Below are 26,035 nucleotides of genomic sequence, written 5' to 3'. Positions count from 1 at the left end.
ACATGAAAGAGAATACTGGACCTAAACTCATTTCCTCCATGTCTGCTAAATGTGTAAATGAGCAACTGTCACCTTTCAAGTTCACAACATCAGTGCCCCAAATGATCCGAAGGTCATGTCCTGCAGGTTTAAATGATTACAGATAGACTGGACACGTCTATATTCATTATCCTCATTATATAATATTGGCGAAAGTCTAATAGAAATGCACAAGGCAGACACAATTTTCAATATGAGGTCACTGGGATGATCTTTTACATGTGCCACATGAATCACTGATGACTAAGATTGACCTTTTAAGTAAATGCAAACATACCCTGAAAAGACTCAAGTTCCACAGGCTCTTCTTCTTTCTGATAATTAAAGATGTTCTCCTCCATCATTCCTCTGCAAAGTGATATCTTCACCTCTGCTGACCTGTCAACACATTTACATAAAATTACAAAAAACTACAGGAATTTCTAATACACAGTGTATGACATCAATACAAGATCAAGCAGGGTTCTCAAAGTTTTAAAGATCAAATAGCGGTGTACCTCTCTTCTCTTCTTCCAGCTCAGAGGATGATTTACATTAGAATCTATTGTTTTTATATATTTGTTAAGTATTGGTGAGGTAGAACTTCTTGACACCAGCTGATTTTGTTGGGGGGTGGGGGATTAAATTGTTACCACAAGCTTCAATTGGATGTGGATCTAAAAAAATAATAAATCTCTGCATGCAAACAAGAGGCAAACCAGACATTTTTCTGCATGGGCCCAGAAGAACATCTACAAAAACAGTGCTGTAAACTCCATTGTTCCATCTACAAATCAAATTTTAAAAAGATTTCCATGCAAAATAAATGAGTTTGGACTCATTTGAACAGAGGTGATGTCTTGTGGTGTACTAATTAAAACTGTACATTTTTTTAGACATGAATACAACATCTGGATTAAAGGGAACATGAACCGTTCATGTAAACAGCAAACAGCAAACTTGCAAACTTTGAGAAGGGTTTATTAATGCTAAAAGGTACAGAGTTTCATTGTTGCAATCCAGATGTCCTTTTCAAGAAGACCCTGCTTATTTTGGCTAGACAAAGTCAAACCACACTCTGCACAACAGCATGACTCCTTATTAAAATTGTCCAGATGGTAAAATCACGTTCCTCTAGTCAGAATAGTCAACTATTGAAAATATTGGGACCGGTCAATTTCCTACTTTGATGTAAAATACAAAGAGGAAGATAATAATTCTATTTCAAGCAAGAACAGAAAAACATTTTACTTTCAATCAGTTGGTCTTAAGACTTACCACATGCTTGGAGTGTTATTAAAAGACACCCAGCAGGAAACAAAGCCCTAATATAACCTCTTCCAAAGCATGTTGCTGGCTTCAAATTCAAAATGTGCATCTCTATTTTTAAACACTTCGCAGTTTTACCATTTCTCTTTGCACCCCAAAGGCAAGGTTTAAAGGATGTGCAAATCACTGAATTCTGCTTTCATCACAATACACAATTTGTACACAATTTGTTCCAACTTTCTCAGGGGGGAAAGTGGGTTGTAAAGCACAGAAGAATGAAGAAACACTTTCTCCATGAATATGTTTGGCAGAAAATACTCTCAGTGGTGCCTCAGTAGGGTGTCCGGAGCCATACTGCTCAGTTTTCAGCTGGTTTTGAGGACTGACCAGCAGTAAAAAATGCCGGCTGTGATGGCAGACAGCTTACCTTTGAGAGGAAATCTTGTATCTCAGAATTGTTGCTTTCAAAGTACAAAGAAAAAAACAGCCTTGTGCGCAGCTCAGCCACACAGAACCTCTAATGCAGGTATATTATTCTGACTGAAGGTGTTACACGTTTCTAAAAACACAGAGAAAGACAGAATCTGATCTGGTTTAGAATCGATCTGTTCCAAAAACACGTATTACCAAAACAGGAAGCCACTTAACTTCCTCACTTCTTTTTTTCCCTTTTCTTTTTTTTCTCAACGGCAAACTCATCAGATCAAGAACTTCAGGTCCCTGCAGAGTTACAGGAGCTGGTCTTGTTTCTCTGAACATTTTGAATCATATGGCCTGAAACAAAGCACAGCAAACACATAAAGCAACACACTCTGACAAAACAGACGTGACCTGGAGCTTGTCAAACGGTTGTTTCCTGGATCTGTGGAACAGAAACGCCTCGGTGAGCAACTTCTCTTTCTCTGGGTGTTTAGATTGTGTGTGGCTTCCTTTTCCTGAGGTTGACAGTAACTTTCAAACAAGGTCATAAACAAAAAGTCTTTTTGAATAAGCTTACCTTCAGCACTCTGGGAGCGACTCGGCAGAATTGAGTTCCTTAGCTGATGTCAACTCCACAACTGTCAAAACAGCGATATATCAGAAGTGGAGGGCTGCACTCAATCTGAATAGACTCTTGTTATTTCTATCAATGCAAAGGTCTGGCTGTACTCAATTTCAAACTGTTGGCTTGAAAGAAAATAACATGTCACAGGGTTGAAAAGGAAGATAAGCGCATGAGAGGATGTGGCAGAGAAGAAGATAGTACTTCCTCTTTTTGATATTGGCTTCGACGCTGAGCGTTTTCTGATAGGGGCGTTTATGCTCTGTGACACGAACCCTGGATAAGACTTTAATAATAAGTAGTCATTGAGCGAACAAGAACAGGGAAGACTCTTGGGTATAAGTGTATTGTTTTGAAAACTACACTTCAGGAGGGCCGTGAGAAGCGTGACACTCAGAGGCCTGAACCACTCAGGCTCAGCTCACACATCTCCATCTGTGACCACCCGGATCAATTTGCCGTCATCTGGTCTCCAGCCTTCTCGGTTACACAACAAACACATTAAAAGGAAAAGAAAAAGCAAAGCAAAGATAGACAACAAAACACCGACCTCTGTCTGTGCACTGGCCTTGTTGAAGAAAAGAAAAAGGACCACCCATCAGTCAGACGAGGGGCAATTTAGGGGATGTGGAAGGTTACCATAGCAACAAAGGAACGAGACAAGAAAATAAAGGCCTAAAATAAACCTATAATTCCTTTAGCTAAACCCAAATTGAAGGAACTGTCTGTTCAAAAGCCAATCTCGCTCAGAAAGCCAAAGCAAATTTAACCTATCTCACAAGCAATTGATAAAATAAAATTCCCATTCTGCTTGATTCCACACATTTATTTTTCTGATAGCCTAGATTAAACAGAAAAAAAATTCAGACACACACTGGTGAACCAGCCAGTGTTAACTCGGTCTGAATTGACTCATCCATTCTCTCGATAATTCAAACCGGCTCGAAAATGCATGAGCAGTCGTGCACTGTACATCTTAGCAGGTCTTGAGGTGTCACCGCAGGGCCAGCTCTGCTTCAGGAGAGCAGTAATAGGTCCGGGTCTCCTTGGAGAGCTGTCTGAAAGGCTGGTCAATATAAAGACACTCTGACTCGGACTCCCCTGGAACGGCAAGAACACACTGCACTCAAGGCGGGAAGCAACAGCGTGAACTTTTAAATATGATTTAAAATATGTGTACTATGCATAGTTCAGAGAAAACATGCTATTAAAGAGTATAGTATAGGAATAACATGGAACATATTAATAATGTACAGTAAAAAGAGGTAAAAAGAAAGTAAACCATTCTTCAACTTTAAGATTTTATGTACCAGGACAATAAATTGTTCTACATCAGGTCTTAAAATTGTTTAATTACAGCCTTGGATTAACAACAGAATGACACACCTTACCTTATCATTATTTATGTAGCAAAAAAACAAGCCAAAACACAAAAGCAGTGTGTGAAAAAGTACACCCTTACTGTTTCAAAAGCAATTAAGAAGGTAAGTAGGCAGCCAGGTGCTGCCAATCAATGCACAAGAAAAACTGTGAGCACAAAAGAAGAGGTTTTGGCAGTTTGTAGATTTGGAGTATTCAGGTATGTGTTATTACAATGCCACAGGGGGAAAGACATCAGCAGTGATTGTAAAGAAACAACTCTTGCCAATTTCCAAACAATTTGTAGTCAATCATTTTATACTAAAAAAATTCTTCACAAGCAGAAAACATTCACAACACTTACCAATCTTCCCAGTAGTGGGCACCCCAGAAAATTCACAACAAGGTCAGATCATACAGGGCTCGGGGAAATTGCAAAAGAAAAATAAAATGCTAGAGCTTTGCAAAGTTGCATTCAAACAAACAACAAGCCATCTGGTACAATGTCTTTTGGACAGATAAGACCAAAGTGGAGATGAAATAAAAGCATATCAGTATAAAGACTTCATACCAACTATTAGTGGTAGAGGTTTGATGATTTGGGCCTGTTTTGCAGCCAGCCATGAACTCCTCTGTGTACCAAAGTATTCTAGAGTCAAATGGTAAGGCCATCTGTCTGATAGTCAAAGCTTGACCTAAAGTGGTTGATGCAACAGGACAATGATACCAAAAAGAGCAGCAAATCTACAACAGAATGGCTGAAAAAAGAAATCAAGCCTTAAAAGAACTGCAATGCCTGCAAACCTCAATGAACTGAAGCAGCATTTTAGAGTTTGCAGAAGTAGAAGAGTGGGATAAAATTCCTCCAAAATGACATAAGATTAGTTCTTACTTTTTCACACACTGTTTCTGGATTTAGGCCTAGCTTTGTTAAACAAATACTAGTAAATGGACTTATACTTATATGGTGCTTTTCTATTCTATTTGAGCACTCGAAGCAGTCTCTTTCACACACACACACACACACACACACACACACACACACACGCACACACGCACACATTAAGACAAGGTTTTTCTATGTGAAGCAAAGAACCTTTAACTTAACAGTCACAGTCTTTCATTCCAGTGAATTGGTTGGGGGCAACTTAGGATTCAGCATCTTGCCTCAGGATATTCAACATGCTGCTCTCAACTGTTTCCTTGTTTCAGTCTGAGTGAAGCTAAGCTAACTGACTGCATGCATAAAGAAGAGTTGCAAAGATCTTGAATTCTTAGAATTTTAATGGGCTTTAATGTGTTTTCAAATTACTTAAACACTGGAAGCAGCATAACGCAGTACACATCATCCAAAAGCAAAGGCAAAATTATTCAGTACTTAGTTAAAACTTTGTTAGGGTGTCACTTACTTGTAACTGATAAGGTCAAAGGAGCTTGCAAAGAAAAGCGTCTGGACTTCTTTAAGTTACTTGAAGACGTTTCACCTCTCATCCGAGAAGCTTCTTCAGTTCTAAGGTCAAATGGTGGAGAGTCCCAGATATAAACCTAGTGGGAGTATCCCCCCACAGAGGGACAAAAGGACCCCCTGATGATCCTCTAATTGCCTGAGCCAAGGTGTGGAACTGGGTGTGGGTCCCAATCAACCAGAGTTTCGGGTGAGTTCATTGTGAAACCATTAATCATTAAATCATTAATCCATTTTCTTAATTCTATATTCAGTTCAGAGTTGCAAGGGGCAGGAGCCTCTCCAACAACCCCGGATGGGTTGCCAATCTGTTCCAGGGCTAACACATAAAGACAGACAACTGTTCACACTCACATTCACACCTATGCCCAATTTAGAATCACCAATTAAGATAACCCCATGCATGTCTTTGGAGTGTGGGAGGAAGCTGGAGTACCAGGCGGACACACAAAGAAAGGTCCAGTTGGATTCAAACAATTTGAGCTATTTAATTGTACAGTTTTATCATCTACAGACTGCAAATATTCAAAACAAAATATAATTTATATATAATTACAGTATGCTGTATTGTTTAATGACAAAATTTTATTTGTACTTTACATAAGAACAAATAATGGATTATATAAAGGTCATTCAAAGGCACCATGGATGTATTTTCTACGTTTTGGTGAATTTTATTATAGGGGTATTCTATATTTAGCCTTAAATGACAATTTGTTGTCAACTTGAAACCTCACAGACCAAACTTTCCACATAAAACAGTTTTTTGTGAAGGTTAAACAGAAAATGTGTAATTTTTCTGGCTTTTATGGACATGAAAATTTCCGATATAGTCATCAAATTCTTTTCAAAGAAAATAGCTAATGATTACATTCATATTTATGAAAAGCATTCTGAGACACTTGATAATTTATTACAGCATTTTATAATTTTCTATAATAATCTATGATGGAGCGTATTGAGTTCAGTATGACACACAAACCTTTTCCAGTTTTAACATTTCCCCGTCATTGCTACGTATTCAAATGCAGGGCTAAAGGTTGCAGAGTTTCCTGGGTTGCAGTTAACATTCGAGGAGGGAAAAATAAATACTGACATTTGGGGAAGATTAAATACTAGCGTTCAGAGCCTTTTTCTGGCTAGACCCCCTGGGGCTTTTTAAGTCCCACATAATGATGACTTTCAGTCCCAGTTGGTCTCCTACAGTGTCCAGACTGTAATGTATAATATCAGTGCAGGCACAGGGCAGTGTTCAGAGTAATGCCAGGCGTTAAAGACGGGAAAAGCTCATGCAGAGGTTTTGTAGTTGGTGAATAGATTGTAAAGGACTCTGAGGGTGGACTTCAGGTTCAGGTTGACGACATCTAGAAAAGAAAAAGCAGACATTATTGAAGTCTGGTGTCCCCGAACTGGTTTGGGGAAAAAAACGATTGCCTTGTCTTGGCATGTTCGATAATTATCTTAACAAGAAAAATTGGATGGCTGGAATACTGAAGAACAAAATAAATAGCTATGCTACCATAAAATCATATTTAACATGAAAAGGAGCCAGTTCTATCATTGCTGTTAGACTGTTTCCCTCAAAAGGTTATTTGTAATTTTGGAAACTAAATGGTGCTTAAAATATCTCCCAAAACTTTGCAAATTATCCTTAGATGATGTATTACTTCTTACAAAGAGATTCAAAGGCACAAAAGGACTTTCTGTTCTCTCTGCAAGCATCACATGTTCTACATAAGAGCTTATTTGATTATTAGAATTTACCAAACTAGCCTGCCTTAACAGAAACTGAACATTCAGCTTTCCCTGTTTGGGGCCTCCTCTCTTGTTTACAATGAACCCACAGATGTGGAAACAACAACCTTTACACTGATCAGAGCATTTATACTGCATGCTGTGCGCAGTGCAGTAAATGCTTAAATGAAGCGTGTTATATGTATGCCTCTAAACACAGATATCAAGTTTTGTTTTGCTCAACTGTGTCTTTCAATATCTACATTAACCTGTCACTTCATTAGGTACACCTTGCTAGCACTGTGTTGAACCCCTTTTGCCTTTAGAACGGCCTTAATTATTAATGCCATAGATCCAACGCAGTGCCAGAACATTCATTAGAGATCAGAGATTGGTCCATATTGACATGATAGCATCACACAGCTGCTTCAGGTTTTGCCAGCTACACATCCATGATGTCAGTCACCTGTTCCACCACATTGCAAAGGTGCACAGATCGAGACTGTGGAGGTCATTTGAGTTCATTGAACTCATTGTCACTTTGAGATGATCTGAGCTTTGTGACATGGTGCGTTATCCTGCTAGAGGCACTCATGAGAAGAAGGGTAGACATTGGTCATAACGTGATAGACATGCTCAACAACAACACTCAGGGAAGCTGTGGTATTTATGCTTTAATGCTGTTTAGCCCAAATTTGTTGCCTTCCTATCACCTCGAGGCAGTCTGGAGATTTTCCTCTGACCTCTGGCATCAACAATGTACTTTCTTTTTTTCAGACCATTCTGCATAAACCCTAGAGATGTTTGTGTGGGAAAATCACAGGGGATCAGGAGTTTCTGAAATACTCAGATGAGCCTGTCTGGCACCAACAACCATGCTACATTCAAAGTCACTTAAATCACCCTTTCCCCCCACTGAACTTCAGCAGGTTGTCTTGGTTGTCTACATTTCTAAATGCACTCAGTTGTTGCCACGACATTGGCAATTTGAGTTAACAAGCAGCAGAACAGGTGTATCTAATGAAGTGGAGTATGGTGTATATGCAGTATTTGTGAATTTGCAGTATCCGACAAGCCTATGCAGGCCTGCTATAGCTATTCATTCATTTCATTAATTCATGAAATTGTTCATTGATTTTTTTTCTTTACAACAGGAGTTAAAAAAAACCTTGACTAATCACTGAAGGGAAATTCTTCAGCTGCAGCTGCAAAGACTGCAAAAGCTGTGCAACTAAATTAACAAGCAAAAAAAAAAATAAAGAAAAAAATACTATTGGTCAAATTTAAATTCAACACGAAGAGGAATTCTGCATGGCAACACAATGGAAAGAAGGAACCGTTGCAATGCTCAGTGGAAGACTTCACCTTAAATTTTGTTCAAGTGATCAATCCGCTGTATCAGATAACATAATGAATACGTTTTTTAACCAAATTCAGACCTTAATGATTTCAAGAGACTAAAATATGACAAATTAAGGAAATCATTTGTCATATTTTGGTCATAAAGCAATAAAGTCTTATTCAATTCATTTTAATTTCCTTTAATCTCTAATAAAAGATATGGATATGACTACAAAATACAACTTAGAGCTGAACTAACACAGCAGCATGTATCCAGTTTTAGAGTGTAAGACAAGGTTTCCACCTACTGGACAACTTTTAAAATTACTGCTGCTGTAGCAGATCAACAATGAGGCAATCTTCCTGTAAATGATACGATTATGTAATACAACAACAAATACCTTCTGGTCTGGCTTTGGGTTTCTTTAGGCCTCCTTCCTGCATCAGCTCAAAGGCAAATGCCACATTGTGGACCTTAGAGGGGAAAATAAAAATGGCAGTTAAAAGCGACTTTCATCACCTGCTAAAATTCTTTTTTGACTTTTTAATCTAAAATCACCTTCTGCTCAAAACTCTCAGGTGTGAGGAAGAAGTTATACAGTGGGACAAAATAGTCTTCCAGCAGCCCCATCAGTAAAATCAGGTAAACTCCATCAGCAAACTGGAAACACACACACACACACGAATATTGCACATTCTTTTAAAATAAAAAAGAAGCACATTCTGCTCAAAGAAATATTGTATTATATGAAAATCACAATCTGAACCAAGGATAAAACATGCATGAAAAATTCATAGATTGTCATTTGACTTTGATAATAAGGGCCATAGGTTCTACAGAAATATTTTACCTGAGATTCCAGCTCAGTAACTTCCAGATTCAGCTTGTTTAGGTGTTTGTTCACAAAGGTGATGAGTGACTGGAAGCAGATTCAGATCATTATTAAGTATTACAACATGACTGCCAACACATGCAAGTCATAGACATTATTATTGTAGGAAGGAAAGGTATCCTTTTTTACCGTTTTTACCACGTTAAGCTTGTCAGGCGCATGATCCAACAAAGTGTCAAATGCATCTCTCTCTGGCAAAGAGAAAAAAACATCACGGTTAAAAGTGTTTCGGTTTCATATTTTAGGAATTGTCAACCATGTCAAAAAGAAGACTGATACTGCTATAATCTCCCACATTTATGTATAGACCGTAGCTGATTGGTTTAGATCAGGAGATCTGATGGAATATGGTGTCAAAAGGTCTGTTGCCTGTCTGTCTTTTGCTATTAAGAGTCTTCTTTGTTTAATTTTTACTTAAAACTTATTACTGTCATGTTTTGACCTATTCTACTGTGATTAACATAAGGCCGAACTCATCATCAATGATAATCTAAGCTCTAAGCCCAGATCTATAATCCCAACCTTATGGACAGGCTTCATCGCTGCCTGAACTCTCTTACGCAGCTTTCCTGTCATTTCTTTAACTATTCTTCAGCAATAGTTCTGCAGGTTCTTTGAAGACGTTCAAAGCTCTTCTTTGGATGTTGACTCGCTGCCTTTTGTCCTGTTCTTGTGTTGAGTGTTGCAGCCCAAGCTCTGAGGAGGCCAATCCATGAGTAATAGCAATCTATTATTTTATTTTTTTTAGTCTTTAGTTATGCTTTTACTGCACTGGTAGTGTGTTTGAGATCACTGTCATGCTGGAAAATGAAGCTGTTGCTAATCAGAAACTTTATAAAAGATCTCCGCATTGTGAATCAAAATCTGATGTTCCACTGTCACATTTCTGTAAACACTCACTGTTTTACCTCTCTCCTTACTTCCTCCGCATATAGTGATGATAATCTGAACCAAAAATTAGATATTTGAAATGATCACTCCATAAGACCCATAACCTCTGATTTTCAGTCCAGTAGTTGTGTCATCTGGCATACCTCAGCCTTTTGTCTCTGTTTCGCTTCTTGAAGAATGGCTTCTTGACAGCCACCCCTCCGTTTCAGACCATTTTAGGAGGCTTCAGTGAACAGCAGATGGATCAACTGAAAGTCCAGATGCATTGCTAAGGTCTTTGCTGGATTTTTGCCATTTCTAAAGGAAATGACTTTCAGTCATGTTTATCTCCTGTAGATCATTTTTAGGCCTGTCATTTCTCCTCTTGTCCTCCTCATTTCCAGTTTCTGAACAGTTTTTTTTAAACTTCAGATATGTCATGTTTTCAATTAATGGCTCTTTTGGAAACACATTGTTGGTCCAAGAATATTATTTTGTATTATGTGTTTATGTAACAGGCTGCTAGCAAAAGTTTGCCTAAAGATAAAATTTAAAATAGTTTCTTTGCTGAGTTGTCTGATATGTGTAGACACACCACTAGCTCATCCCTTAGTTAGGTGCCTTTTTAAAAATAAAACTTGAATGATTCATCTGTTTGTCTTAAATAACTAATATTAACTAATGTACTTGTTTTTTATTCACTAAAAAGAACAAATACATTCCTCTGAAATTGGTAAAAGGACTGGTTCCTATATAGCGCTTGTTACTATATCTGAACTCTATACAACATGCCTCATTCACTCAAGACCTTTTTTCTATGTCTAGGTGCTTTTCATCTAACACACTGATGGATGCATCAGAGAGCAACTTGGGGTTAGTATTTTGCCTAAGGATATTTGGCATGCAGACTCGAACCAGTAACCTTCTAATTAGTAGAGGACCTGCTCTACCTGCTGATCTACAGCGACCTCAAACTGGTTACGTCTGGACTACAAATGAGTGAAACAGCAGCCAGTGTCCAAAGAAAAACCTTGAAAGACATCCAGAAAGCCTGGAGAACTATTACTCAAGACCACTTTCAAAAAAATATAAGCCTGCCTCCTTGAAAGCAAACTAAAACGTGCTTGTTTATGACTCTCATATAGTATGATTTCCATTAGGTAAAGCAGGGGTGGGAGAACTCTAGGCCTAAAGGGATGGTTTCCTGCAGGTTTTAGATGTGTCCTTGATCCAACACAGCTGATTTAAATGGCTAAATTACCTCATCGTCATGTCTTGATGTTCTCCAGAGGCCTGGTAATGAACTAGTCATTTGATTCAGGTGTGTCGACCCAGGGTGAGATCTAAAACCTGCAGGACACCAGCCCTTGAGGCCTGGAGTTCCTCACCCCGAGGTAAAGGCTGGAGCCAGGTTAAGTCTTTACTGAGCTATTAATATTTCCTTTATAAAAATAATTGAACATTTTCTCAAGATAATAATTGTTTTAACAAAAATAATAAATGCTAAATAAATGAAGATCAGTATTTCCACAGTGTTAAAGAGATGTGTTCAGAAGCTCACCAAATCTTCCCATCATCATTCTGAAAAACAAAAAATGAGAAGAAAATATCAACAACAATTCTTTTTCTCTGTGCACCACGTTTTCTAGCCTCCAGTTATGATGCAATGCATCAGATGCTAGTAATACTTAAAAGCATAACTACTAAGAATCAACTCTTACTCTGTGGTGCTCGTCAGCTCCTTGGTCATTAGAGCTGTCTGTAGGATGCCTTCTCGTTTCTGCACAGACATGCGATAAATTCTACTGATTACGTTATTACATGAGAGAATAAATACATTTGATGATACACCATTATGATAATCACATGTAACAAATCACAGTAAGAAAAAAAGACAGAAAGATAAAGAGAGATAGAAGCAGCTGTCACATGCCTCATTGTATCATGTTTTGGATTGGTCTTGGCTATTTGTGTTTTTACACAAATAGCTAGAGGAGGAGGACTGTTATGATGATGATACCATCAAAGCAATTTCTAATGATGTATTTGTGATTTTACAAACAAATCTCTACTTGTTTCCATTTTCTCTTATTTTGATTGTAATTCAATTTAGTGTAATTCAATTTTATTTATATAGCACCAAATCACAATGGCCACCTCAAGATGCTTTATACTGTAACATAAAGACCCTACAATAATACAAAGAGAAAAAGAACCCCATTAGCAAGCACTTGGTGACAGAGGGAAGAAAAAACTTCATTTTAACAGGAAGAAACCAGGCTCAGGGAGGGACACAGATGTAGGGAAACTAATGGGAGCCTTTACCTTGACCACCACCACCTGTACGGAGACGTGCTCGGGCAGCCTGATTGGGGCCTGGAAGTGCATAGCGAGAGCCACCAAAAGATAGATGATAGCCACCAGGTTCTTTGAGTGGATAGCTGTAAAAAATAAAGTGAAGATTAAACCCTCTTTCAAAGAGCAAGTTCACATAAAAATGTGAACAATTTTCGAAACTTTTGAAGAAACACCACTTTTCAAAAAGAAACACCAAAAACCTGTAGCTGACAAAGGATAAAGCACGACGAAGTAAAGTCATCGTTAACTACACAAACTAGCTGATGGACTCACATATTGTCTCTTGTGAGGAGGAGTATTATTCAGATTTTACAATCTCTTCTGTGGCTCTGACAGAAGCCTTTCAAAGTCTGAGAATAAAATCCTAATGATGATGATGACTCATGGTGATTATCGTATCTTAGGATGGATGCAGTTGAAAGATTTTTGTTGGGAAGTGAACATCTGATGAAAGATGATGGAAATTCCAAATATATCAACCTCTAATGCTTCAGGTGTTTTCTATGTTCCTTAAGAGTTCTGTAATTTATGCAATACATAATTGAGGAAGCAGCATATCACTGAAGTCAGCACAAAAACTCACAGTCTACACTCCACTCAACGGTCCAGCCATGAGGCCTCAGCACATCGTTGACAGCTTCTAACACCGTCTGAAGCTTCTGTTTCTGGCCAATTTCTGACTGCGTCACCTCCGCCACGTTCAGCTTTCTGCCTGACAACTTTTCTGTCGCAAAAACAGGAAAAAGTTGTGTTTTACCACATAGAGAAAAGTAAGAAAGCATCAAAAAATTAGAAGCTAACAGATTAGGTCTAGTTAAAAAAAACGAAATAAATAGACAGAAATATCTTTTGCAGACAACAGTGTGGATCTATAAATGTAGACTAACTCTGTGAGGCTAAATTTTAACAAAGACCAAAAGTGACAAAGAAGCGTGAGAACTTCTTTGCAAGAAATCACACATCAAAATTCACAGAAAATATTTTCTTGCTGTGCATTTTAACTGTTGTTCTTAACACTTCAGGAACATATGCAATTATGTATGCATTTTGTATGAACTGCTTCTAGCTAGATAGATAGATAGATAGATAGACAGACAGACAGACAGATAGATAGATAGATAGTAGGGGTGCAACAATACTCTGTCGATATTGAACCGTTTGATACAGTGCTTTCGGTTCGGTAGGCATATGTATCGAACAATACAAATTTTTTTATTTATTTTATCAACTTTTCTTCTGACGATGCTGTCTGTGTTGAGCGCTCAGTGGATCTGCGTTCGACTTATCCGCCTAGGCTGCACTGTCGAGCGCAGATCCACTGAGCGCAGCGCAAGCTAGCGAGACAGAAGCTAAGCTCGTTGCAACATGGCAAACTGAACCTCCACCACCCTCATTCAGATGTGGCGTTTGGAACTATTTTGGTTTTTATGTGAAGTATGACCCTCAAGGTAAGCGGGTCATGGACAAAAGTAAAACAGTATGTCGGATGTGCCACGCAATGCTCAATTACATTAGTGGGAACTAGTGCTGTTGACGCTGTCCAGCCCCATGCACGGGGCGATTCGCGGTAGCTCGTTAACGGAGATTTGCCGTGTTGTGGCGTTAACGTCATGTCAACAAGATTAACGCTGACAGCACTAGTAGGAACACAACGAATATGACTGCACATTTACGCCGACATCATCCTAGTGCAAAGACAAGTGGAAGCAGACAAAAACAACAAGCACGCATGCTACAAACATTCTTAATATTTATACTCCCTATGAATCTTGTCAAAATGAGCAAGAATACCTCAGTAGGCTGGCTTTTATTAATGCATTTATTCAAGACAACGATACTTACAGCATATATGTTTTGGGTGATTTTAATGTGATCTCACAGACAGCAGTTCTCGGTTTGCTAACCACTTAACTCACTTTTGTCAAGTTAATAATCTTATCTTGTCTACCAAAGTGTTACTGCCTGCAGATAGCTATACATACATAAGTGAAGCCTGGCATAGTACATCATGGCTGGACCACTGTATCTGTACAGCTGATGGACATGCAGTTTTAGCAAACATGACTATTAGGTATGAGGTAACTGTGTCAGATCATATACCTTTTGGTTTTACTGTGAATGTGGAACAAATGCCAGCAACAACTGGGAATAATATTACTAATATTGCTACCAGTGTAAAATTAGACTGGTCAGCATGTAGTGAAGATGATTTCTTAGCTTATCATAGTAATACCGATATACATCTGAACAACATTTCTTTGCCCAAAGAAGCTATTTTGTGCAAGGATGTCAACTGTAAGAATGCTGTGCATAAACATTTACTCTGCTCCATGTATGATGATATAGTGACTGCTCTGTATGAAAGTGGTACACTGCTTGATAAACAATATAAGCATAAGAAACCTAACATCAGACCTGGCTGGAAAGAACATGTATCCATGTACCATGATGAAGCTCGCATAGCTTATAAATGTTGGGCCATGGCTGGTAGACCTAAACAAGGCCCAGAATTTGAACAGAAAAAATGTGCGAATGCCAGATATAAGTACGCTGTTCGCTTTATAACTAAAAATGAGCAAATGCTGAGAGCAGATTCTTTGGCCAGGAAAATGCTGTGTAATAATATGGCAGATTTTTGGAAAGAGGTGAAAGCTCTTAATAACTGTAAACCATCTCTACCATCAACTGTTGAAGGTGTTTCTGGGGCAGATAACATTGCAGCATTATGGAGACAGCATTACAGTGCGTTGTTTAACTGTATAAAAAGTGATCCATATGAGGACAATCTTGACATGAGTAATGACACAATAAGTGTAGGGACATATGAAGTATATGAAGCCATTCATAGGTTATCTGATAATAAAGCTTCTGGTTTGGATCACATCACTGCAGAACATTTAAGACATGCTAGTTTAAGGCTAGCTCCTCTTCTAGCACTCTGTTTCACTGGGTTTATGATTCATGGCATATTACCAGACTCAATGCTGTGTATTTTACTGGTACCAGTTATGAAGGACAAAGCTGCAAAAGTGAGCTGTTTGGATAATTACAGGCCAATTGCACTAGCCAGTATTTTATCTAAGGTGTTAGAAAGAATCCTGTTTGACAGAGTTAGTGTGTTCATCTCTTCTCTGGATAATCAGTTTGGCTTCAAACCAAAGCACGGCACTGACATGTGCATATATGCACTCAAGGAAATAGTCAGTTTGTATAGGGCTAAAAATTCATCTGTCCTCATGTGATTCATTGATGCCTCTAAGGCTTTTGATCGAGTGAACCACAGAAAACTTTTTGATAAATTGAAGACACGGGGAGTTCCTCAATACATCGTGAGGATTCTCTCTTACTGGTACGCTCATCAGAACATGCAGGTTAAATGGGGAAGCAGTATTTCTGCCCCTTTTGGTGTCAGCAATGGTGTCAGACAGGGTGGGATTTTGTCTCCTATTTTATTTAATTTATATGTTGATGATTTGTCCATACAGCTGAGAGCCCGTAACACTGGGTGTATATTAGGTAAAACATTGATAAATCATCTTATGTATGCAGATGACCTGGTTGTTTTTAGTCCAAACAGTGCTGGATTACAGGATCTTCTTAATGTCTGTACTGAATATGGTGTGCAATATGACATTGAGTACAATGCTGCTAAAAGTGCTGTTTTGATATGTAGAACCAAGCAGGATAAACAGCTAAATTTCCCTTTGTTTAAACTGGCACAAAAAACTGTTGAAGTTCATAAAAAGGTGAAATACCTCGGTCACTTTATTACTGAGCAAATGAATGATGATGATGACATGTACAGACAACGATGCAAGCTCTATGTGCAGGCAAATACTATTGCACGCAAATTCAGCTTTTGTTCACTTCCAGTTAAAGTGGCTTTGTTTAAAGCGTATTGCACACCGCTATATACTGCCCCCTTGTGGTCATCCTACAAACAATGTAGCATGCTGAAGCTGCATGTTGCATATAATGATGCAATGAGAATCCTTTGCAGGATACCTAGAAGTGGTAGTGCCAGCCAGATGTTTGTAGCTGTGGGTGTTTCGACTTTTAAAGCACTTTTAAGAAAGTTAATGTTCAATTTTAGAGAACGACTGGATGGTTCGAGTAACAGTATAATTTTAGCACTTACAGATCCGACAGTGAGTGGTTCCCGTTACTCATCCAGTCTGAGAAAGCACTGGTTAAAGTGTTTGCGTATTTATTGATTTATTTTAAGTAATTGTGTTTTATGTATATTATGGTTTTATATTTTTACAAATGCTTTATATACTAATTTATATACTTATATATATTTAATGGTTTATACCTTGTGTTGGGTGGGGAAGAAGCGTATAGTATAGCTTTTATTTTGGAAAGAGCCATTTCTCTGTAATAAACTCTCTTTTCCAAAGATGAGTGATTTCTCAATCAGATAGATTTTTTTTATTACTTTGTTGTTTCAGCAACATTAAATTTAACAACTGTGATTTTGAGTTAAAATATATATTTATAATTTTAATAAATGACAAATTAAAAAAGCATGAACATTCTTTTGTATCGAAAAAAATATCGAACCGTGACACCAAAGTATCGAACCGAACCATGAATTTTGTGTATCGTTGCGCCCCTAATAGATAGATAGATATTGTAACTGTTATACAATTAGTTGAAATGCTGATTTGTTAGTGTTTAACAGTTTTATACTGTAATGACAGAATCCAGTCACAAGGGGGGATCCAAAGACCTTACTAGACACTGCAGCACAATAAAGAAGACACATTTCAGGCAACAAAGGAATGTTAATGTTGTTAACACAGTATATTAAACATGTATTTTACTATAGTGTAAATCTAGAGATGTTAATGTTTATAAAATGTTCACAAAAATGTTTTCACAAGCAGAATCCTGAATTGAATTTATAATACTTCTCATCACATAACAACATAAAAATAATCAGACCCCATCTTATCTTAAAGACCACAGGATATCATTTCACCCCAATAGAAGACTTTGTTCATAGCCTGCAGGCGTACTTGTAGTTCCTAGAGTATTTAAGTGTAAAATAGAAGGCAGAGCCTTCAGCCGTCAGGCCCCTCCTTTGTGGAACCAGCTCCCAGTTAGGATACAGGAGACAGACACCCTTTCTACTTTTAAGATTAGGCTTTAAAACTTTCCTTTTTGATAAAGCTTATAGTTAGTTCTGAATCAGGTGACGATGAATGCTCCCTTAGTTACACTGAATTAGACCACGGTTGCTGGGGACTTCCCATGATGCACTGAATGTTTCTTCTTCACTCATCTTTTTCCCCCTCTCTCACCCACTATATCTTTACACACTAGTTACTACACTTTAATCATCAGTTGTTAGTAATCTGTCTTCCACAGTGTGTCTTTGTCCTGTCTTCCTCCCCTCACCTCCAACCAGTGGCAGGAGATGGCTGCCCCTCCTGAGCCTGTTTCTGGCACAGCTGTCTTCCTCTTAAAAGGGAGTTTTCCTTTGCCATTGTCGCCAAAATGCTTGCTCATAGCGAGCTGTTGGGGTTTCCTTTGTTTTTCTCTGTATTATTGTAGAGTCTTTACATTGCAATAAAAAGCACCTTAAGGCAACTGTTGTTGTGAGTTGGCGCTGTATAAATTAAATTAAATTGAACTGAACTGAACAACGTTCATGCTCAATGCTCAACCAGGATAATATAACTTTAGTGGGTATTAATTCAGCTTTTTTTTTTTTATTCAATTCAATTTTATTTATATAATGTTAAATCACATTAGCAGTTGCCCCAAATTTATACTGTCACTATTAGAAGATAACACTGCAGTACTACTTCAATAAGAAATCATCATGCAGTAGGAAACTCTTGAATATAGCCAATGTTTGGTTTATTGAAAATGCATAGTTTAACAGCTTTACTAAAGCAACAGATTGCAACAACCAGCCAATGACACCATCCATCATTGTGATATATTTTGTTTGTGTTAGTGCAGCTTGTTTTAGCATTAATGTTGTGCTGTTGTAAGTTTCATGTTAGATGAAAGTTTATGATTAAACTTTGCATTTTCAATACACTCAGTGCTGACAGTGCACATTTATTTGATATTTTCTAAGACTGCAAATATTGTAAATCATGATCAGTGATTTTGAGAGGAATCACTCTCACCAAATAACTTCTGCAGTACTTGTCCATCATAACAGTCCTCCTCTAGGTCCTTGACTATGATCCTCTCTTCCTCCAACTCACTGTTGATCCAATCGATCAGGACCTGGATGCACATCAGAATACAATCGAACTTTGAACATTTTCTGTACTCTTGTTCTTCTCGCATGATTTTGTCATTGTTCTGATCACACTATCAATGCAGAGATGCTTATGCACAGAAGGTTAAACCCAGTCTACCTTTAAGAGATCTTTAAACTTAGGATTTTCCCTTGATGTTGGGTCCAACATGATCCTCTCAGCATTTTCCTCTGTGGAAAACAAAATAATTGTTTATACTAGCATATATAATTTTTCTTCTTTCCAACTTTAAATGTTTTAACAGCTTTTCAATTGTAGCCATAATAATGTCTCACACAAGTACAAACTTCAAGCCACAAAAATTGAATATACAGTGTTCACCCTCACACTCCTGTCAACAGTGATTCACAGTGAAGACAAAGGCGTTTCCACTCCACCCACTTTCATTTCCTGCTGCTTCACTGTCAAACTCCCCATTAGTCAACATGTGTCAACATATTCATATTATGGTCTGTAACCCCAGTAACCTCTGACACCCAGCAGCAAAAACAGCATTTTGTTTTTGCACTGAAGTAAGATTAAGTCAGAAATGAACACAAATAAAGGTTACGTCATATATTATATTATTAGCGGTGATTGCATGTGGTTATTATGTACATACCCAGCAGTGTATCTTCTGGATGGATGTCTGTGCCTGAGGGAAGCAAGGGGGCATTGATGGCATTCTTTCCCTCCTCATGGAGATCACTCACTTATTGAAAAAGAACAACACACAAAAAACTGTAAAACCTGTAAAACGTTCTGGCAAACAGACAGTACAGAAGGTAGACCGACAGACAATGAGACGTGCAAAGACTCTGGGAAAGAAAAGGAGGAGCGAATGAGAGAGCCGAAAGCAAAGACTTGTCAGGGTTACTGGTAAGTAGTAACCCAGTAATCCTGGATCACCACAAAAATTCATGGGGAAAGTGTGGTGCCAGTTTGGTCTCTATTTGCTGGGCGTGCTCCGCCCCTCTAATGATCTGTTTAGTCATCTAGGCAATAGTTTCACTTCCACACAGTTTTGACTTACCACTTTTAAACATTAAACTTTTTTTCGACAGTTTGAGATTTGATGAAAGAACAATATATGAATTTACAGACAGACTATTCCTTCAATCTTATCCTCGCCATTTCATAAGAAGCTTTGAAAGAATTGCACGCACAGGACATTTTCTTGGTTTCAAATATTGAAATTGATTTGACTTGGAGCTGGTGGCACAGGTGTCACACATCTGTAACTTTCTCATTTTTACTCTTCTTACTTTTATTCATTAGGAAAAAGCTAGAACCCCTACTTTTGGCATCTATCTTAATTTTAGAGTAAGCTGTTGCGTTTTTGTTTTTTTAATTTGGGTTGGGGAAAATTGATCACTCCAGCTAATTAAAACAAGCAGGGACTCCAACACTTATAAATAACACACACTTTGAGTCTAGCTTTTAATAAAATCAATTTCTTCTAAGATGCCTTCACTCCCGGCTACTGTGATTCTCCAGGGATTTAAAGGCTTTTTAGCCCTAATGGCCACATTGCTTTTTATCTTCCTGCAATTTCACGTTCTAAACACCGCAAAAGGCAGGACCACAATCAGTGGTCTCAAATCTGTCACCTCACCGACTCACTGTTTATAAAGCAGCTCAGGGTGGCTGAGGAAAACATGAGAACAGAAAAAAACTGTCTGCCCTTTAAGGTTTTCATATTAAAAGCACTGAACAAATTTCTCAAATTGAGAATAAAATTAAACAAAATGTGCAGCAGCGTGCTCCAATCTGAACAAAATGACAACTTCAAAGCATGAGTGAAGGGAGGATAAACACAATTAGCCCAGGAGGAAGGGTCCTTGCAGCTTTATTATCTGATTCAGCCTTCTCACAAGAGCCGATAACTGGATAAAAGGCTGAATCTCTCTGCAGATCAGCAGTTTGCTTTGTAATTACAGAACTGCTTTGCTGCATTTTATCATAATTGTGCTACTTCCTCCTTTCGTGTCCATCTGGCTCCATTGCTGCTGCTTTTGGGTACAGCTTTGGTGCTTTACAGTCACACCAAAAAAAGAAAATCTCTGTTTAAAATGGTCAGATTATTAAAGATAACTCAATTACTGCAGCAGATTTATACAGAAAAGTAAAAATACTTGTAACAACCGAAACAGCACGCTGCTGCATTTAAACCAACACTGCACTAAGGTAACAGGTTCTGGTTCCCCTTTTCCACATCCAACTTCCCTAAACTCCAGCATGAAATTCACATTACCTTGTTGCTTCCTCTTGGTCCCACACAGCAGGCCCGCCATGTCCTCACAACAAATCAAGAAATCAACAGATTTGGTCCGAATGGCAGTGAGGGAAGGTAGAAAAATCAGGAGTGTATGTGTGCGCAGCGTTTGTGTATATAAGTGTGTGTTTGTGTGTGAGAGTGTGTGTGTGTGTGTGTGAATTGCAGTCGGTGCAGCTGAGCGTCAGGGGCGTCATCACGTGTATTTCTGTCACAACCCTCCACCCCACCTATGCGGTCCAGTTACAGGAGAGGCTGAACATAATGTCCGTGTGTGTGTGTGTGTGTGTGTGTGTGTGTGTGGGACAGAAAAAAAGACACCACAGTGGACCTAAACCCACCACATCATCCCGACACACTGGCTACCACTGGAATATTAAACCGTGGACAAAGACAACCGATGACCGATGAGGTATTACAATCACTAATTTACTGTAACCTGCAACCTGTATTATAACTGCAGCATAGTGTTTAAACACTTAAAAGAACATTTTCTAAAATGTTTAATGTCTACTGGTCAGTAACTAAAGATTACTAGTTACAGTCTAATCTTTTCACAACAACATAAGAACTAGTACACTGGTTTCAGGGCTCCATTCTCAGGCTCATTCGGAGCCTGTTGTAATGTAGGAGATTATCAATCAGGCAGTGACTGTCTGTTAACAGTACACTAATTCAATACAAACAAAGCCTGCAGTCAAGAACATTTATCTTACGCCAGCTTCACTGGACGTATTCAAGAAAAAAATCTGCTATACTGCAAACCGCCATGCAAACAGGGAACAGTGATCACTCAAATCAGCAGGAGCACATGGTCAAATTTCTTTTGCTTTAAATTAAAAGAAAACAAAAAGCTGTTATATGGATAACCAGCCTGCATCAAAAATAACAGCGTAAAGCAGACTGAAATCGACTTGTGTGGCTCCACAACTCCCTGAGGGGGGGTGGAGTTTTACTGACTCACAAGGGAAAGATATAAATAATGCGGCAGTATGGAGAGGACAGACTGGGCCTTAAATATAGCTCTGGTTATTTACAACAGCACAGGCACCAGTGAGTAACAGCAGCAAGGAGATCACACTGAGCTTGCGTCAGTGGCTTCTTTCTATGGATATTAAGGATGACAATTTCAACTATTTAGCTCAATAAACTACACGTTTTATTTACTTGTATTTACTCTGTCTACACTTGCATATACCTCTTCTTGCTCCTCCTGAGCTGTTCTGTTAATTTTCTCTCCTGCTATAAGGATGTTAGCGTGTTCTTTTTCTAATTAAAGAAAAGGTCAAAAGGTAAAAGGAAGTCCAAAGCTATTTAATCCAGGATAATTTTTTCAGGAACAACATATTAGCAGAAGCATACATCTGCCAACTCTTAGTGAATGTAGCATATGAGACGATGTTAATGAGCCACTTTTATAGAAGAAAATGACATTTTCAGCTCTCTCCAATGAGTACTGTAGTGCTTGAATTACTTTAACAATCCCCATGTTGGTACTAACTGTGCACTGTTGAACGACATTTTGCAAAAGCTCCTATTAAGAAACTTATAAATACACTTTTTTTCCTTTTTTTTTGCTGTATCTTTCAAGTCTTTATGCAACAGGATCTACAGGAACGAGCCACCCTGATCAAGTACTTGCACAACTGCTTGAAACATAAAATACATTTTGTGGAAGCTAAACTTTTAAATAGCAAATATAATGATATTTCTAAAAGCAAATCAACATTATGCTAAATATATTCTGTGTTTAGCAGTTTTGTATAAGCTGCACTTTAAAAATATATAAATATACATTATAAAAAATGTGCTTTTTAAAAATTAAAAAAATAGGAAATAAAGAAAATTGAAACACACATTGGTAAGAAACACTGATCACTTACTGTTGTCAGCATCCATCCTACAACAACAAGGATGTGACACAGTCTTCTCATTCCCTATTCACTTAACTATCATTGTTACAACATGCCTTATGCTGACAAAAGGAAGTAGCCTTGTCAGTGAAAAGCAGACTTCCTGTCAGCTTATCAAGGAAAAAAGACACACTTGTTCTGTGTAAGACCAGCTCCAGAAATGCAGGAATATGAGCCAATATTAACTATCCACATACAACACCCTGGGATTGATTCTTCAAGTCTCTAAACTCTTTTGAAGGGAAGGACTTCCATTATTCCAAAATAACATTCCCTAAATTGGTGCTTTGGTGATGGTGGTGCAAAGCATAGTATTGAGCTCTTAAATACACCACATCCACAGTGACCTGTTTGAGGTTAAGGATAGGTTGAGGCTTACAATGCAATTTTTACCTGATTGGGATAACTCAAATGGAAATCTTTAAAACCATGAACTGTAAAACTAAAACGCATGGAGCTTACTGCAAATAAAATGTAGTGCACTTCCCTAAAAACACAGTCATTTAGCATGTTGCTACACACATGATATTTGTGCCAATGAGTTCAATGGTACACATATAAATACACATTTTCACGCAGCTAAATCTGATACTGGAACAGACCACTCCCATCAAAATTTAAAAAAACAAAACAAAACAACAACAACAACTTTATATTGTGTTATAAAAGCACCAGCTCTCTCTCTGTTTTGTTTTTGGGGTTTTTTCAAAGAAATTTTGAGTTACATACTAGTACACGTTGCATTACGAGCACTAAAGAAATAAATCATCACATCGCCTTAAGCAACATCTTTTAATTGAGTAAGAGGAAGCGGTGCTGAGGAGTGCAAACTCCCATCGCTAATTATTCATCAGAAGTGAAGCATTTTTCCAGCAACAACTAGTCCGCTGGGCGTTTTCTTTAAGGGAGATAAAGCGTCACACCCGCAAGTAACAGAAGCCCCAGTTACACGCTGCGCTCCATTAGCAACACAAACTTCACATGCCTTTCTTTTGTTATACTGATATTCCCTTCAAACGTCACTATGACTGCCTCCCTTGCACAGAACTGCGTTTTATGTGAGCTTCAATACCCACTGACCACACAGGGGCACTGCGCTCTCACAAGCTGCAAGAACTGCAGGCACTGGTTCTGTGGCTTTATTGGATTGGCTGTCCACATCTGAAATAGTCATCACATGTAGCAATGAGAGCTGCGTGTTGGTGAAATTAATGTGAGGTTCTGGAGCTTTTATAAGTTAACTGTCACATTGCTTTGCAGCTTTCTCTTTACTCTTTACCAATCTCCTATGGATGCTAAAAATCAGGAATGGCACAGCTCTACAACCATGAAATCTGAGCAGTATAACTCTGAAAACCAAAAACAAAGTAATATATAAATTACTTGTGAGAAATGCTTGCTTGGTTGTACAAGTTATACTGATGGACAGCAAATCTAGCTCACTGAAGCAGAATATGCTGAAGCTTGAACCTCAAGCTCAAACAGCAGGACTATTACTGTAATTCACAGGACTCCACCTCTCAGTTATCATCTAATTAACTCCCTCAGTAGTCATCAGCACATTTCTTTTTTTTAACCTCCTTAAAACTTACCGTTTTATTCGTTGTGAAAAGTAAGCAATGAAATACAGTACACTGAGACTGTAACTAATAGTTACTCCACTATTAGGACGGGAGTTATAAAGAAAGATGCAGAAAGTGTCTAACCAGACATAAAAAAATGCAAACGTGTTCCATCTAAAATCGCATGAATCTGATTGAAAACAACAGATCTACATAGGTTTTGGACATTTTTGCTTAATCAAATGTCTTGACAAGTAATAAATAAGACAATTTACTAAAGATCTAACGCGTAATCTATTTTCTGTGAATTATTTTGTGAACTATTTTCTGTGTATTTACGGTGACACCATGTGCTTCATTTCATGCATATTTAAGCAAATTAACGTGGTTTGAGGGTCTTGAATACCCTTTAAAATGGGACTCCTAACCCATTAAAATGCCTCCGTGTGCCTTCTGGCGACCGCCCTTGAGTGGAGATTACAAACACATGGCTGGAGAGCACGCATAGAAAGCACAAACACTGTAATGCACACACAGGCGTTAAATTTCACAGCTGCCTCAGGGACTGTTGTGGGAGAGCACAAAACAGTTGACAATTGTGACTATTCCTGCTAGAATAGCAATGATACTCGTGTTTATTTTCATAAACTTGGATTCCGGTCTAGTGTGCGATCTATTTATATGTACTTGCCTCATGTGCCAAGCCCGTGGACTTGCTGCGAAGCTTTGTGTCACTCTTCATCACAAATAAATTGGGTTTCCTTGACTCGTGTATACGTCTTTAACTGTATCTGAACTACAATAATACAGTTTAAACTTAAAATCAGTGAATTTATCAACTGGCTATAATAAACAAGGTAAACAAAGGGAACAAGAAGCACAAGTCGGGTTAAAGCAACACTGAACACCTCTTGTTAGAAGTCATGCGAACAGTCAGTGAATCAGCTGCCAGTGATGCCCACAGGAGAATATTTCCATAGCGCAGACTGCAGCACCATGGACAGAAACACGAGCAGGAAAAAGAAAAATGGGGATCTTCCATCATGTAAAACAAAACTTCGAATGGCCCACCTTCTTTGGACTTTTTCTTCCGGACCAGGGTTCCTCCTAATTTCCCGAGAAAGGACTCGTCCTTTTTCATTTTTGCGGTTTGAGGGTTCGTAGACACGGTCGGAGCCCCGGACATGTTTGTGTCTCTGTGTACCTAAGCTCCCTCTCTCTCCCTCTCACAGTGCTCCGTTAATAATGCTCACTCCTCCCTGTGCTGCGTTCAGGCACAGGAAAACGGTCCAATCACAGTGACAATAGACAGGCAAACAACAGCAGGAGCGGCGGTTGGTGGGCATCTACACAATCCACTGATTCACGTGTGAGTAAAACCTTCATTGCTTCGCCGGCTCTCCAACAGCGCCACCCGCAGGTCGGATTGGGAAGCAACGTGTGCGTCATCTCTTGGGTTTGAGGGGGGCACAACAGATAGCCTCCCCCCAAAAAACGTCCGTACCAAGCCATTGGAGTTAACCAATAAATTACTATTTTTACCTATCTCAATATAACAAATTATTCATTTTGTGGTGATCGTATCATTGCACAGGAGTGAAAATTGGAAACCTAAAACTGTTTCCAGATTTACACATCACTGTTCATGAAAATAATAAGTACGACTGTTTAGT

At 38.4% G+C, this 26,035-nt stretch overlaps 2 protein-coding genes, 1 long non-coding RNA gene and 1 pseudogene across 5 annotated transcripts in view; 2 read left to right on the top strand and 2 right to left on the bottom strand.

The window, feature by feature from the left end:
• parvg (parvin, gamma) overlaps window positions 1-4,826 on the bottom strand; it is a 14,573-nt gene extending 9,747 nt beyond the window's left edge. The window contains 2 exon segments of the mRNA XM_085165664.1: window positions 317-417; window positions 2,119-4,826. Coding sequence (XP_085021790.1) covers window positions 317-417; window positions 2,119-2,255 — 238 coding nt within the window. The 5' untranslated portion in view covers window positions 2,256-4,826.
• On the top strand, window positions 411-13,074 carry LOC146515211 (uncharacterized). The gene is made up of 2 exons (XR_014874984.1): window positions 411-2,170; window positions 4,818-13,074. It is a non-coding gene; the product is annotated as an uncharacterized LOC146515211 (long non-coding RNA).
• Window positions 5,622-25,975, bottom strand: parvb (parvin, beta). Of its 3 annotated transcripts, none has more exons than XM_085165665.1 (13): window positions 25,434-25,975; window positions 19,235-19,324; window positions 18,733-18,803; window positions 18,496-18,598; window positions 12,933-13,073; window positions 12,317-12,432; window positions 11,713-11,771; window positions 11,553-11,572; window positions 9,251-9,312; window positions 9,080-9,148; window positions 8,788-8,889; window positions 8,630-8,702; window positions 5,622-6,517 (listed from the first exon to the last, which is right to left on the bottom strand). In XM_085165665.1, the coding sequence occupies exons 1-13, from the start codon at window positions 25,546-25,548 to the stop codon at window positions 6,441-6,443; spliced, it is 1,098 nt and encodes a 365-aa protein (XP_085021791.1). In that variant the 5' UTR covers window positions 25,549-25,975; the 3' UTR covers window positions 5,622-6,440. The 3 variants fall into 3 exon arrangements, with proteins under 3 accessions (XP_085021791.1, XP_085021794.1, XP_085021793.1); XM_085165668.1 differs by lacking the exon at window positions 25,434-25,975 and adding an exon at window positions 22,771-25,427; XM_085165667.1 differs by lacking the exon at window positions 25,434-25,975 and adding an exon at window positions 20,867-22,728.
• Window positions 13,786-16,583, top strand: LOC146515210 (uncharacterized; annotated as a pseudogene).
• Window positions 25,976-26,035: the final 60 nt, after the last annotated feature.

This window comes from Neolamprologus multifasciatus, chromosome 7, assembly GCF_963576455.1.
Source record: "Neolamprologus multifasciatus chromosome 7, fNeoMul1.2, whole genome shotgun sequence".
NCBI lineage: Eukaryota > Metazoa > Chordata > Actinopteri > Cichliformes > Cichlidae > Neolamprologus > Neolamprologus multifasciatus.
The sequence above is the reverse complement of the archived record's forward strand: the minus strand, read 5'-3'. Positions and strand labels throughout refer to the sequence as shown.